At 40.5% G+C, this 16,461-nt stretch overlaps 1 protein-coding gene across 6 annotated transcripts in view; it reads right to left on the bottom strand.

Annotated features, from left to right (window-relative positions):
- The window catches only part of cacna2d1 (calcium voltage-gated channel auxiliary subunit alpha2delta 1), a 69,151-nt gene that overhangs the window by 50,891 nt on the left and 1,799 nt on the right, over positions 1 to 16,461 (bottom strand). For all 6 annotated transcript variants that reach the window (XM_088297789.1, XM_088297788.1, XM_088297792.1 and 3 more), the window contains exons 2-3: positions 11,046 to 11,127; positions 10,589 to 10,705 (exon numbers count right to left, since the gene is read on the bottom strand). In XM_088297789.1, coding sequence (XP_088153915.1) covers positions 10,589 to 10,705; positions 11,046 to 11,127 — 199 coding nt within the window. The remainder of the gene's footprint in view (positions 1 to 10,588; positions 10,706 to 11,045; positions 11,128 to 16,461) is intronic.

Raw genomic sequence — 16,461 nt, 5'->3', positions numbered from 1 at the left:
ATATATATATATATATATATATATATATATATATATAAACTCGTCTTTTGCAGCTTGTATTGTTGGAACGTAGTCCAGTTTTCATGTTTAATGCAGTGCTTAAATCGTTTTGCACCTTTTCTCGCAAAAGCCCCACGAGATACGTGCTGCATCGTGAAGAAAGACGAGCACATATAAACTGGAAATACGAGATCAGCTCAACTAAACCCCAGACTCTCTTGTGTGTGCATGCAAAAAAAAAAAAAAAAAGCTTCTAAAACCTGAAATCAATGGTCCATTCAGAGCATGCTGTTTTCTCCCTTACGCAACAAAGCAATACTCGCCAAGAGCAGTAATGGCCTAAAAGATCATTAACGCACACACACACACACACACACACACACACGCTTGTATTCCCTCCACCCACTCACATCCATCCACGGATGGGAAGTTTTATCATTACAAGCTTGTTAAAAAAAAAAATAGGAAGAATAGGACAGCGACTGAGGGCCATCAATATTCGAAGCTGAGTGGAAGTGAGAAAGAAAGAAAAGAATGATAAGGTTATTGATTAATGCAGGGCAAAGCGGAAACCACCACATTAAAACCTGAGAACAAACACACAGAAAAACCTCCACTGAGTAAATATCTTGTTCTGAAACGAGGCAACTGGATTATTCAATTCTTCACAAATAAATAAATAAATAAAAGTGCAGAAAATCAAGAAGAGTGGCTCGAGAGAGTACGTCATACGCTAACCGATAAGGTCGGGCAGATAAAGAACATTTTTAAATTCCACTTTGATAAAGTGGCATGGCAAAAGACGAGGGACAGTTGTTTAAAAAAAAAAAAAAAAATTGAGAGGCGCTCCAGATTCCCTGTGGGAGGTCCTCGCTGGAATCTCCCACAGGAACGTCGGCAGCTGCTTCTGTCTCACGCTCCAAAGTCAATGCTGTCTACTCCTGAGACCATCGTGCGGCATCAGATGTCAGCCAAAGTCTCATTTAGAAATAGTTCTCCATTTATCCAACCATTTTCTTTCCTGCTTATCCTCTTCAGGGTCTTGAGACTATCTGAGCCGACTTTGGGCAAAAGATGGACTACACACGCAAACCATTCACACCGTCAATGAGTGGGAAGCGAACCGATGCTGCCGGCAACCAAGTCAGGAGGATGCAGCGATGCACATTACGTAGTTTTTGACAATCACGCTATAAATCAATTGTTGAAAATCCAATTTTGCGGCCTACGAAGCAGTTCATTGATTTCATAAATGCAACATGTGATTTTTTTTTTTTTACACATACAGGTTACAACAAAAAACATTTTAAACTCTTAAAAAAAAAAAAAAAGATGTTTGGTTGTGGCTTACTGTCAGAGAAACAAGTCCTACTTTTAGTCATGAAATCAAAGTTAAACCTCAATTATTTGCCTGCTGTGAAACAGTAATGCCACCTGGTGTTGTGTTGCGTTTTTATTTTTATTGCATGTGGAGAATTCAGTGAGTTATCAAATTGAATTAAAAAAAATAAAAATAAAATTTCACAATGTAAAACACACAGTGACAAAAAAAAAGCAAGAACTTTTTACCAATCCAAGAAAAAACTTGATTGTGTTTGCTTGGTTCTTGGTTGGTACTTTCAACGGGTGTGGAAGATTTTTCAATTCAGGTGCAACGAAGGATTGTAACATTCGCAGCGACAGAGACTGAGATGCCCTTTTCCACGACGTCCCAAATTGTGAAAACGAGGGAACTCCCTGTGCGCATTTGTGAAACTATCCCCATTTTTATAAAACCTTTTTATGGCTAACGCATGCTGTTGCCCGTTCCACGGATACATGGCGTTTACTCGCTCAAGGTCACTGCCTCACAAGGCTGCAATTTGTTCATGTCTGCCAATAGGGACTTTGTTTTTTGGAGTCAGCCTATATATACAGTGTTTGCAAAATAATAGTCAATTTGAATATTTAGTTCACATGAGTAATGTGATTTTTACTCCTGAACCTCAGCGTACGCCGTCGGCACATAAACAATCGTCTGTTTGCTGTTATCATAGGTCATGCAGCGCATAGAATCAAACATTCAGTTTTATTCAGATTTTTTTTTTCCATCCTTGGATTTTTATTTTTTTTTGCCTAACAAAGGTCGAATATCTCAATAAATCTTGGTGCCAAGTGTAGTCGACACCTGCTCTAAATGAACGTGAACACTTGTCCACTGGCTCCCTTCTGAGCTCATGAAAAATGTCCTCTTTTGTGGCAAAAGTCAGACTGGCTTTTTGAATCATGAAAGCTAGGCAAAGAGATAACTTCTCACATCGAGGCTGTGTAATAAATTATGCGCATAATATTCCAGATTTTCCTAGACATGTGCGACTGTGTGAAACAAGTGTTAGGAGGCGACAAAAGTTTTTTTCAAACAGATGCTTGAATGAATGGATCAGATTGTTGTTGTACTGAATTGAGGAAAAAAAAAATGTGAGCATAACTTGAGGATGTTGTTCATATTGCGTATGAAAACAAATACAGTAAATCACATTTGTGGTTCAACTTGTTGGAAAACTCGCCAGTTGGAGTAGTTTGTGCTCCTTCTAAAATGATAAAATTAAAAAAAAAAAAATACAATTTTACCAAAGCTCCGAGTTAGCTGTAATGTGATTAAAGTCAGGTCAAATCTAGTTAATCAATGATGTCATTGATAGTTTTTCCGCACATTAGAGCTTTTCCTTACAGCAGACCGGTAATCCGTATTCTCATCATCATCATCATCATCATCATCGTCATTTCGCCGCTCCCCAGAGCGTTACCGCCCGGCGAAGAAAAAAGACAGGAGAGTCAAAAGTTCTCAGTAAATTGGCCGATTGAATAGATACATTTTCAAAATTGTAGTCTCCGCAGCCCAAAGACGTATTTATACGTCTTAGCCTTTTTTTTTTTTTGTATCATAGCTCCATGTTTTTGTATCTTTAGAAACCAATATTTCGTAAGCCTTGCAAAATCAGTCAATATCCCCCCAAAAACGCGGTGATTGAGCTGTTTCCTCTTGTGAAAACGTCCGGGATTAAATGAGTTAATTTACATCAAATGTTAATGCGTAGTAGGAGAGTCAACTACTCATTGATTCAACTCATCTGTTCATTGTCAAAATAGGAAAGTAGTTCATGAATGAAAGTGACAATGGGACTCGACTGAGGGACAAGCTTTGTACAAGAATGTTGGGGAGGAGCTAAGTTTAGCCTGGGTTGTTAGTGGAAGTGTGGGAGAGTCTTCTAATCATCTGTCAGACAGTAATTATTAATGATAATGTTAAATTACTTTGAAATTATATTAAAGTTTGTCTTGTGATTTTGGTTTCAACTACAATCGTAGGCAAAAGTAAAAAAAAAAAAAGTACAGCTATTAGTCGAATCTGCTACCTCAGACCAAATATGGTTCATACCTCATCATTCTTCTTGGGCTCATGAAAACACGATCCTTGTTAGAATTGTGCAATATTTCCTAATTGTTCTATTTACACAATGTTATCTTGGTGAATAATTACGCTCATTTATTGTATTCCTCTTATGCTTTCTTGTGTATTGTCTGCATTTGCTTCCTTGTATCCATACCGCGTGGTGTGCTTGTGCATGCGTGTGTTGGGTATTTGTTAATCTGTCGCCTTCTGCCACAGTGTTTCCATAATGAGCGAAGACACGACACTATGCACGTCAATATAATGAGCCGAGGTTATGATAGGATCAGAGATGTCTCAGTCTACAGAGCAGATGTTGCCCAACCGCCCGTCTCCGTTCCACGCTGATTATATTAAGCAGACGAGAGGTGTCTGCATGCCCGTGTGTGTCGTTGAGAACGTGCGCGTGACAGACAGAAAGACGGAATAGGAGAGAGCAGTGCAGATGGGGAATTCTAACTCAGGCCTGGGAGACGTGTGGGCCTGGGAGACGTGTCGTGCATAAAACTTTTCACCCTGGTGTCACACCAACTTTCGAGTGGCAAAAGCTCAAGAAAACAATGATTAAAAAAACCTTTTGTCATTTGATCAAGGCGGATTCTCTACGGCTGTCGTTTGTGTGCGGTATCAGTCAAAAAGATGATGTTATGCTTGGTATATCGTTTCAAGGAAGATGGAACAGGTCAACAGGTAATAAATTGATTAAATATAGACACGAAAGACAACCGAACATAGTTAACCCCATTATTGAAGGACTGGGTAACAAATTAATAGCACAGATATGCTTTTTTTGACGCTGTTACAAATAGTGTGCGTTCAAGCTAGCATAACTAGCAGGCCAATAGTAACAGAACAATCCATATCACTGCTTTTTACAAGATCAATATACTTGAACAAAATTATACCCCCGGCGTGATAGCACAAAGTACATCGCGATATACGGTACATCTGTCCCTAGCGTGTCGTAGCAGCGGGACAGCTTTTCATTTGAACACAGCATGTGTGCAATAGCCTCTGTGTCGCTTTTAAACTGTTAAATGCATTATGGGGGATCAGAGAGAGATGCTTGGCATGATGCTGTAGGTGGAAAAGTCCAGAGTTCAGTGGGACTTACACTACAGGCCAGGCCCAGAGTTCTCAATTCTGATTAAATGCATATATGTTTTTCTGCGAACAGTAATTAAAGAACAATTGTCCCTCACTGCCACAATATAGATCATACCCCATTCACTGCCATTGACGGGTACAGAAGCCAAAAAGTATATTCATTTTACCTGGGCTGGCAGGGAACGTGTTAATACCGCGGCGACCTGCGGCTATTCGTCCGAAGCGGCTAATGAATGTGCAAATGCGTAAAATTAGTGCTAAAAGCTAATCAGGTGTGTTTTGTAGTCAGGAAATTATGGTAAGTGGATGTGAATAGGAAATTCATGAGCTTAAATGTTTATGAAGTATAAAACCTCTGCCGTTAGCCTCTCGTCATGCAAGTTTGGATTTTTGTTGTTTGTTATGTTTATTTTTTTTGTTTGTGTTTTTTGGGCAAATGTTGATTTTAAGGATGCCAAGCTGGCACTGATCATTTAGATCCGGGCTGCATGTTTCCATGAACCCATGTTGCAATCTAATCTAATATCTGCATTTGAATCCAATGCAGTGTATCGTGCCCAACAACAACCAGCATTCGCATCGAGCATGGAATAAGCAAAAAATACACCTCCACACCCACAGTATAGCCTTATACAGAACAAATAACAGCAAAGCCATAAACAAACAGCAAGACGCATGTTGGTAGAACAACTTATCTGTGCACTGAGCATCCACTATTCTACTTTGAAACAGTAAAAGAAAAAAAAATATCGAGTAAGTAGATGTGTAATGTCAATTTATGTGTTATATTCAAATTATATCACCACCCTGCCCCAGAGCTTTACAATGTACAATACAACACAAGCATGAACCTTTAAATTAGTTTTATAGTCAGTGATTTACTGTATGTATCTTTGAAAGCAAAATGGTGCATTCCAGCTGAAGTTTATTGCCGTGGCTCTGGATTTTATATTAAGTGGTGTTGCAGACCGTGCCGTTTATCACTTAATGCACATACAAAGTACTATACAATGTATGTTGACATGCAAAAAGAGCCATTAATGCTGGCTTAATGTGTACGCGTAAATCTGACGGCCGAGTGTTTTATCAGTTTGCTTGAATTCTGCAGCATCCACAATTCAATTTTTAATCAGGCTTTGTACCCCCTGTGCATTCACAATAGTGGTGTGTTCATCCACTTTGGAGCAACAACCTTGTTTTCACTTTAAATAGTTTTTGCTATTGAAAGAATAAAGGTAAAAAAAAAGGAATACAAAAATATTTGACAAAATGACAACATACCAAAGAAGAAATTAATGCCACATTTCCAAAGCTGGGCACTTGACCCTTTTTAATCGTCAGTCCCCCGACCTTTGGCCATGAGCTTGATACCGTTCCGGCCTCGACCCACCGGCCTTATTCATAGAAATTGTCCCCCCAAAAAAAAACCCTAACTCCGAAAATAGAGTTGCTTCCTCTGTCTGCATCTAAACCGATGACTATACCACTGCCTTGGCAACTTGAAAAAAGTAAATGTCTCTCCTCGATTAAACACCCCCTTTGCTTGAATGACAAAAAGTCGTCCTGATTAACAGTTCAACACATCAACCATTTATGGATTTTTTTTTCAAGCCACATTTCTGATGAATTCCTGTGTAGTTCAGTAAATAAATTCTCCCGGTACTAATTGTCGACTATTACGAAGACAAGCTGTTACATAAATAATCCTCCGGAAGAATAATGACCCTATACAAAGCCTTTGGCTATATTTTTGTCTGTTTAGGTTCACTAACCTCGGGTAACAAGATCGCTGTGACCACAGCCAGTGAGGCGAAATGCAGGCCACCATGTGTAAATGCGCGAGCACGCTGGATATCAAGGTCCGGCGTGGGTCGTAAAGCCTTTGATACTGTGCTCTCTCTCCTCGCGGCGTGCTGCCAAGTGCTCATTAATAATGCAAGCCATGCTCTTCCCACACACTTATTTATGGAGGCATGAGTACACATGCGGAGCCACACACAGGTGGCTGCTTAAACCGTCGCCTTAGTCTGGTGCTGTTGAGCAGAGACAGTAATAAAAATTGGTTGACATCACGGTGAAAGAAAGATGGACTTGTTGGCCGTGTGATCGAGTGTGCTTACCATGTGTGTGTATGTGTGTGTGAGCCCGTCAGTCACTCATTCATCCATTAATGTGTGTCCTCAGGCATGCCGAAGGCAACATCAATATGCCTGGAGGTCACTCACAGGGCAGGAATGAGAGAAAGATGCAATATGTAGCAAGGGGTGATCAATGTTTGGAGGTGAGTTGGACTGTGTGATCTTCATTGCGCATAAACATAGGGACAATAAAAGCAGCGGTCCCCAACCACCGGTTTGAGGGCCGCTTTGTACTGGGCCTCAGCGGGCCGCACATTTGAAAGAAAAATAAACTTACGGTTTATATATTATTTGGGGCTCAAAGATATTGTAATGTCTTCCAAGATACAACGTCAGATTTTATTTGAGTTATCTCCCTTTTATTATGCCGATAGCAACAACAGAGCAACAACCATTTTTAGTCAAAAGTCACATGGAAATTCCTCTCTCCCTCTCTGTATTTTCACTTCTTTGTCTCGCACACCCGCCCCGTCCTGAGAGTCACGTGATTCATTCAAACACTCGGAAATAACATAGTTTAGCAAAACACTACTGTTACCACCACAATACTGATAACTCAATTCATTCCAATATTTGATTTTGAAAAGTGACCGGCTTCTTGCCGTGACATCAGACTCTTGACCCATGTCAAGATGCTAATTATCTTGATCGCCTTATGATAATATTAAACCCACAAGCTAGCAAAATGAATAAAAAACAGACCACGTACAAAGTCCACTTTGCGCAATATGCCGCGAGCATGTCTTGAGATACAAGCAAAAATATGTGATATAAGATTGCTTCCTACCCCCACCACTAGATGGCAACAAGCAAACTTTATTCAACATCCAGCCACCATCAATTCACATTGGATTTCAATATCAGTTCAAAATGCACCAGTAAGCTAGTTCGCCAACAACAAATAGGAAGCGAAAGAAAAAAAGATGAAGAACAAAGGTACAGAAGTGTTTAATGCTAGCATTTTCTGTATGCGGAGAGCAAATGTTATGACTGTTTGTCTTAATACAGTAAAGTACTATTTAGTGCATTTTTTCTAAAAACAAAACAAAACAAAAAAACACATTACAGTAGATGGTGGTGTTATTTGGCGCATATCTGATTTAAGATACAAGTGATTTGAGTTGCGAACAGGTCATCATAAGTCAAGATACCGCTGAAAACGCTTCCACTGAGCCAATTTTGCTCCCATTGCTTACTCAAAACACACCAGCCAGACACTTGGCAGGAGACGTGCTTATGAAACGACTGTCTGCATTACTAATAAGACAACGAGGAGGATGCTTCGTTCAAGCGTCAGTCGGGGTGCTGAGAGACGAGTGCTATCGGCGCCCTCTGAATCCACGGCCACATATATGAGTGTCTATTAATGATCCACTTCGCTGCTCTGAGTAAAAAAGAAAAAGAAAATACCTCCTCAGGGTCGTAGCTTTCATTATCGCACTGCATTTCTGCTTTCATATTGACATGAAGTATATAATGAAGCCTGTTTTCGTGGCATATATATATATATATATATATATATATATATATATATATATATATATATATATATACTAACGCACACACCACCCAATTTCGTTGATCATGGACATCATTGCGATGCAAATTAGCAGAGTCTAAGACTCTCTAGGATACATCCTTCTGATCGAGACTCATTTTGGCAAACTCCGACTGTCCATTCCCAATCTATTGCAATATTAACTTTTCTTATGATATATTGCTAAATGAACACATCAATCATCCCTGGCATTATCCTTATAAGAGTCTGGGGCTATTGCATTTGTCACACCTGTTCCTGGAGGGCCGGTGTCCTGACAATTTTCCATCTGTCCCTGCTGCAACACACCTGATTCAAGATCAGATAATCAGCAGTCTGCAGAAGCTGGACAATGATTCTGATCATTTGAATCAGGTGTGTTGCAGCAGGGACAGATGGAAAACAGGCAGGACAGCGGCCCTCGAGGAACAGGATTGAAGACCCCTGCAATGAAATATTGGTTTGGCTTCAGATGCAGTCGAAGGGAATTGTTAACCATTCGAGATGCTTCTTTTCATTCCTACTGTGAGCCTTGACTAGCAGTTGAGGGTAATGTTTATTTATTTGGAGCCGGACGTTAGCTGCCAGAGGATTATTACAACATGGAGGAGTGCGACGGCGTCCTCTTAGGGCATAATGGCGCTTATTTGTTACGGGGGAAAAAAAAAAAAATCAAACAATCCAATTCAGTGTCCCTCGGGATTGCGAATGCTCAGCCAGCCAAACAATTCAACATATGATTCAGTTAATTAGGAGCCAGATGGCACTACTAGAAATTGCCAACCGTATATTCGGGGAAATAAGACGTTAATCAACTCAAGTAGAGGTATTCGTTGAATGTAATTCGGAATGTCATATAAATCGATTTCAATTGACATCATAAGAGCCCTCTACCTGTTTGGAATTGATTACAGGCCTTTTTTTTTCCTAAATATTGTTTTGGTATGCTTTTTGAATATTTACTGAACAATGGTGGATGTGCTTTCACCCAATAACGGCAATTAACGGCAGCTGAAAAACTGAAGCAGGTAACGGAGAGTTGTATTATTATTAGGGCTGTCAAAATTGAAGCGTTAACTCAGGAGATTAATCCAAAAAAAAAAATAATTAATTAGGTCAGTTAATTATTTTAACTCAATTAACTCAGTTGGATTTACTTAAAAAATAATTTGCATACTTTGCAAGTATTGGAGCATATTAGCTGTACATCTTTAGTACCCAAAACCGTGCTCAAGTTATCGCTGGGCCTTGCAGACCAAAACTGCTAAAGTGTGCTTGTGGGCAGTTTTGAGAAATGTTTCTGAGAAAAATGCCTGTCACTATGTCCCCGTTTAGATCAGGCGTGAGCAAACTACGGCCCGGGGCCCACATGCGGCCCGTTAAACATTTTAATCCGGCCCGCCGAACTTGAAAAAAATTAAATTAATAAACCTTGTTAATGTTTTTTTTTCTAAATACTGTGGTTTTTATTTTTTCACTTTCATTTCAAATTAAATTTATTTTTTTTCTCCGATCAAGTGAGGTTACCAAAACACTCCATCCATCTGCCCCTGGTCCGGCCCCTCTGTCAAATTTTAGAACCCATTGTTGCCCGCCAATCAAAAGGTTTGCCCACCCCTGGTTTAGATCGTATTCAAGAATCAAAGAAAGCTAGTAGAACGGTCAGTGAATTTAATATACTTCATATTTTGTGATTTTGCATTAATTCCAAGATATTATTCAAGTGAATATCTGTTAAAAGCTTCACCAACAATAATAGTTGAAAAATGTAATTAATGCAATTTTTTTGTGATTAATTAGGTAAAAAATGTAATCACTTGACATCACTGATTATTATATGTAAATGAAACCGTTTTTGCCACATTTGCGCTTCAGCCATCTGGGAGAAGACATATGGATATAAATGGAGACATTATCGGCTCGTCAGTAAACCACAGCAATAGTCAGTCTTCGCAGGGTAGAAGAACGAGCACAACTTCAGTCCAGTCTCATTTTCATTCGTATTCCGATTTCTTTTTTTTTTTACAATTTGTGTAGACTACAGTGTCTCTAAAGGTACAACAGCATGATATAATACAGAAAAAAAAAACATGTTTTAATACTCCCTAGCTCGCATTAGCTCCGCTAAAAGGCAAAATGAGAGCAAGCAAAAAACTCAAACCCAAAATGGGAACCTAAAGGGAGGGCGCTTGTAAACCATTGCTCTACTGTAAACCACATTGTCAGTCTGATAAATCCCCCGGGGGGAAAGTGCCATTGTCAGAGCAATCTGTCGTTTCGCTGCAGTAGGCCTCGTTAGTAAAGATGTCGACATGCGCGGGCCGGCGTAACACCTCCACACAGACGCTTCCCTTAGTACTGTGAGTCCACTCTTACCTCCAAGGCGGTCGACCTTTTGCGCAGCAGCTGTTCAATGTTCCTGGCCGCTCTGGCCACCAGCTCCTCGGCGTCATTCTGCTCCACACTGTAGAGGTGCTTGTTTCTTAAGAAAATCTACACACACACACATGCGCGCGCAATCATGTATAAGAACCGCAAGGTTTAGTGCATTTGACAATAAATTACAACTGAAAATATCACTAAGGGCCCCCCAGAAATCTTCACTTTTTTCCAAAATGTCGCACTTCCATGTGTTGGCGCTAATAAGCCATGTTTGTATCCTGACCAACTATCATTAAAATAAATCTACAAGAATTTGCAAATTTTTACTGAATTTTGATGAAGAATAAAGCCCCCTTAAAAGCAATTTAGTTGCAACAAACAAATCAATTTTAATTGAATCAGACTATCTCAGCGCTCAGGTGCTAACTACCCATCGTCGACGTGACCTTACCTGGGTGAGGCTCTTGCCGGCCGTGGCCGTGTCTGCCAGGTTGATGAGCTCTTTCTGCATCTGATCAACCCATTCTTTTATCCTGCCATACAGAAGACAGATGCACGCACACACACACACACACACACACACAGACACACCCCCGCACGTACAGTTAAGCCACTTCAGAGGCAACATCATGGGTGGAATTAAACTGTCAATCACAGCAACCCAGTAGGCGACAGGCGAGCCTCTCAATCCTGAGTCATCAAGAGAAACAAGAGATTCATCGGAGGAGGTGTTGCCAAACAAATCGGTCGATACGATTGAAAGGGCCTGGCTCCGATAGACCTTCTGGTGTGTTTGTAAACAAAATAGCACTGGGATAATCAGCATTCTCAATCTCTTTGAATGTAATGCTCCCAAACCAGTCTTCACATTGATTATTACGTTATTCGGTTCTCAATTAAACGCAAAAAGGAAGTGAAATGTAGTTTATGTTTCACCAGATAGCTTGCCAGCTAGTTTGTTAGCTTGTATTTGTGCGTTTTGTTGAAACAACTGAAGTTAAACGTCATCGTTGTGTCTTTAACATTAGAGTGGTCCGATCTGATCCATTTTAGGATTGTTCCATTTAGTCCTACACAATTTTCCAACTTGTTTAGAAGTATGAGCTACCGCATCAAACGGTGTACTGAGCTCCAACAAGACGAGAACTAACACCTCTCACAAATCAGTGTTCAACCTCATATGATTGAGCACTTTTATTTATTCTGTCGTAGAGGGTGACATTTTTTTCTGGAATACCACAGGATTCCCACGGAATGGGAGTCAATTTAATCTTTACTCACAGGATTGAGACGGTAAAGGATAAAAGGGGCGGCGAGATGTGGCGGGAGTGAAAATTTACTGTACTGTGATGAGAACGTGCACCTGACTGAAATTAGTTTAAAACGTCCATCAAGAAATGGCTGAGTTGATTAAAAAACACTTTCTTAACAATCTTGGTTAAGAATTGGAGATTCGAAATGACTCTATAGTCTGCTAACAGGGAAGCATCCAAGTGTTCTCTTTTTTTCAAGTGTCTTTTCTGCAACTACTTTCATGGGCTTAGGAAGCTCTGCGGACTGAAGTGAGCAATTTATTATTTAAGGTTTGTTTAATAGTGGCGCAATCAATGTTTTTGCCAACCGCAAGTATGTGTGACTCGATGGTGAAAAGGTCTATTAAGCTGACAATCACGACAGCCACCCGTATAGACGACGGCAAGCGGCTCGATTGCGACAGACATCAAAACAAACGAGATTCATTGGGGGAAGTCACACCAAACAGGTCAGTCAATCTGATTGAAAGAACCGGCATTCAATAGAGAGGCATCGAGCGATTTCCCGAGAAGCGGGCCGAATGGACTTGACGTCAGTGACAATGATGGTGATGTGAGTGAGCGAGCCGAGAAATGGAGAGGTAAGACCCACGTGCCTGTCTGTGGGGTCCCTCTGGAGATCAGCTCTGAAAGGAATGACAAATAGATTTTTTGTCCACAACGTCACACGTAATTTTGTGGAGCAAAAGATGGAGATTTTCAAACGTAAACAAGCCCTTGCATGTCATTTAACCAAGGCAGATTGATTGCGAAAACAGAAAAAATGACTTGAATGTTTATTGCCATCCTTTCATCCGTTATTGTTTGAATTTGCAAAATGTCAGCGGAAAAGAACATTTTGCACAATGTAAATTGATTCCAAAGGGGGACAGAACACACGCCGTAATTGATGTGCCAACTCGTTCCTCCATCCAAGAAAGTAATGAGGTATATCAGGCCATGCAACTCCAAACAGAATATAGTTTTTGTCATTTCTGGAAGTACCCTGGTGCCGCTTGTTTACAAACATTAGGGTTCTAGAATGTAGCTCCAGCATAGCACACCCCATGGTTACATATTAGGATACTAACCACCATCTTGCGTAACTGGGGAGAAAAAAAAAATCTCAAAATAAACCACAAATTCAAAGCCCTTGGTCACGACAGAATGATCACTGTAGATGTCACGATTCAGATGATTAATTTAATCAATCATTCCGTAACGTAAATTTACAATAACCACCAAATTGTGTAGCAGAAACGAATAGAGCATTTTGAAATAATCCTAGAAAGTCAACAAATTTTGCATGCGCATATACCGGTACCAAATGTAGACCTTTAAGTAATGCAGCCAGCCGTCCTGCCAGCATTAATATTAATCACCGCCTTTGGTAACAAGAATTAATGAAGTCAATCGAAATAATCCACAAAGACAAACGATATGATGTGCAGATGCTCTCATTACCGCATTTCTGAGCATTTTATTAGCGCTGCCGTACACCCCGAATGCACATCACACCTCACACGGAAGAATAAGCATGGAAAAACCAATATCCTCACCCACAGGATATTTCCGAGTGAGCGTAATGGCCGTTGTGTACGAGCAATATATCAGTCTGGCTACATGCAGCTGACTATACAACAAGACCAAGAAGCCAGAACAGAAATGTTTTCACCAGACACAGATTCACGATACGTGAAGAATATTCAGAGCTCTGATGGTAAGAAAGATGAGACCGTTTGGACAGCAGCAGGGGAAGCACAAAGTGAAATTGTTTAGAGCTGGGGGGGGGGCGTCCGTCTATTGGGAACAAATTGCAGTGCAAAGCAGCTGCGTGCCTTTAATTCCCAAAGCCAGATGGTTATGAACGAGTATTGCAGACTGAGCAGAATGGTCTGCTTTATGAACAAAAAAAAAATGTATATTCTGTACTGTAGATGTGCAGCCACAGCACAATGTGCGATGCCCACTATTTAATTCCATTTTATATGCTGACTGCGTTAGAAGGTGCTGTGAGGACCTGGCTGGTGACTGCACATTAAACCCCATTTAAAACTGTAGAATAACAGAATGTATACTGTAACAGTGGTCCCCAACCTTTTTTTCCGACGGGGGCCGGTTCAAACAAGTCCATAACTTTTGCGGACCGGCAACTGCTGTTGGGAGTGCGGGGTAGCTAGCTGCTGTTGCTAATTCTAATAGCGAGCTACTAGCCAGTAGTAGTCACTAACGCCGGAGATTGTGTCGTGTCATACAACGACGGTGTAATTAACTAGCGGTTTGTTAGCTTCCTAAATTGACGATTACCGGATGGCGTTGTGTTGATTTTGGTGGCAAATTTGTAACGTCAATTAAAACTGCGGAACGCAAAGTGGAAGGTCGAAAACGGAAGTCAAGGTAGCCAGCCCGTTAGACCACCACGAAAGCCAACTTCAAAGTAAAAGTCTACTAAAGCTACTGCATTTGCATCAATGGCTCAATGTATTACTTTTGAGCTTTATTTTGAAGTTAGCCATTGCGGAGGCCCCATGTTCGTTGAGTATATTTTCAGCTTCCTTGACATGTCTGTCTGAAATGACGCCGCCCGGACAGCAGGTAGATAAAAAAATACTTTATCATTTGCCAAAATGCTCCCACACATGCGATTACGTGATACATGTGTGATCTCAACTTCTTCTGCTGCTATTATAGTGATTGCGGACTTTTCATGTTCCCATAATGTGATCGCGCAACCGTTTTATTTTCACCAGCCATTCAATGGTGCTTGATTGTACCGATCACGGGTCAAAGATGATCCGTTGCACCACCAGTCACGAGTCCATCATAGATGGATGTAACGGAGAGAAGCTTGTCACTTTTCAAAATAAGATATTTTATAGCCTCAAATACTAAATGAATTTGATGACATTATGACTTCTCAATCTGCGAAAATATAGAACGCTTTACTCAAAGGCATTTTAACAAAGATTTCTTTGGGTGTTTAATTGCACACTTGATGGGTGGGCACTGGCCAGGCATGCACACACAACTATTTCTATACAAGCCATTAAAAAGTCAATTCACCATAATATGGCCCTTTTTAAAGGCAAGCACATTTGGGAAAATACTGTAAGTAAAGGTAATATACTTTGCGGCGATAAATGTCAATGCAATCTAGTGCTTTTTTTTTTTTTTTTACCGCCTCCGCTGTTTGACACATTTCAGAGCCTTACAGTACGTACAGTATGACAACAAGACTTCCTCTCAACTGTGGAATATTTTTGGAATACCCTGATTTGATAAAAAAATATTCCTACCCGTGCAGTTTTCTCTTATGCTCCCAAGTGAACTGATTGTGGATGTTTAAATTAGCATCTGAGAGCAGCACAATTAGTAATATTCCCAGTTTCTATGTTAATGCAGAGTGGAATGATGACTTCTTGGAATAAAATAACTGTACAGTGAATTCAGTTCTGTGTTACACACTTGATTTTTCCAAGAGAAGTTGACATCTCTCTAGTGTGTTGTTAATCACCTAGCTCCCTTGAATCATGTATTATTTCCAACATTCCGCTTGAGTAACATCCTGCTGGAGGAGTTAATCCAATTGATAAATGCCATCAAGACTTTAAGACGAGAGAAAATCCTGTCTGACATTATTGTACAAAAACAAATAAATGAGGTTCATTTGTAACTCATACAACCCATTATATAATGCATGGAAATGTCATTAACGTGTTCCAGCATCCCCCCAAAAACCAACAAAAACGTTTGGAATGTGTTTTTCAGTATCGGGAGGAATTATGAGTACAATGAGCTGTGATTCAAACCCACAGCCACCCGATTAGGATGCAGACGTGTTTATGGAAATGGGGATTTGTTTTCCTTCTGGCATTTCTTTCTGAATTTGAACCCAGTCAACCATTGTTTTTGACTTGAGAGGTTCCGACTGTATTTCTGTAATTTAAAGCAACATAAGCATTGAGCTACTATATTGTGTTCGGGGGGCGTGGCTCAGTGGTAGACTGGTCGTTTCCCACCTGAGAGGTTGTGGGTTTGATCCCCATTATTGTGTACATGACCCCCCCCCCAGTTGCTCCTGATGGTATGTCATCAATATGCGGCAGCTAAGTGAAGCGCTTTGAGTGCCTTAATAGGTTGTAAGGTGCTATACAAGTGAAAGACCGTTTACCATTACAGGTCAGCTAGGGGTTAGCTCTAACAGCATTTTTTTTGCTTTTCATTGAAGAAGTGAAGCAAAGAGATGCTTAATTAAAAAGTATTCAAAAAAAATGTCTGAAAAGTATGACAATAATTGCCGTTAAGCCGGGGTGAGCAGCTCGGCTTGCTGTATTTTGATTAGTCCAGCCCCCGGTACAACCGCAGCACACAATTAAACACAGACGCACTAAAGGCAAGTGGGTCAGACGCATTGTTGTTGTTTTTCCAACTCAGGAAGAGCAAATGGGGGCAAACAGGAGGAAACAATACAAGAGAAGTGATAGCCAGATGTTATGATACCAGCGTCACTTTGGAGGAAATAATGAGCTGGCCAATGGAGGGTGGTCTTCACCATCAAACGTTGACTCGATGCTA

Source organism: Idiotropiscis lumnitzeri, chromosome 6 (assembly GCF_059441095.1).
Source record: "Idiotropiscis lumnitzeri isolate Australia: NSW breed Sydney's pygmy pipehorse chromosome 6, RoL_Ilum_1.0, whole genome shotgun sequence".
Lineage (NCBI taxonomy): Eukaryota > Metazoa > Chordata > Actinopteri > Syngnathiformes > Syngnathidae > Idiotropiscis > Idiotropiscis lumnitzeri.
The sequence above is the reverse complement of the archived record's forward strand: the minus strand, read 5'-3'. Positions and strand labels throughout refer to the sequence as shown.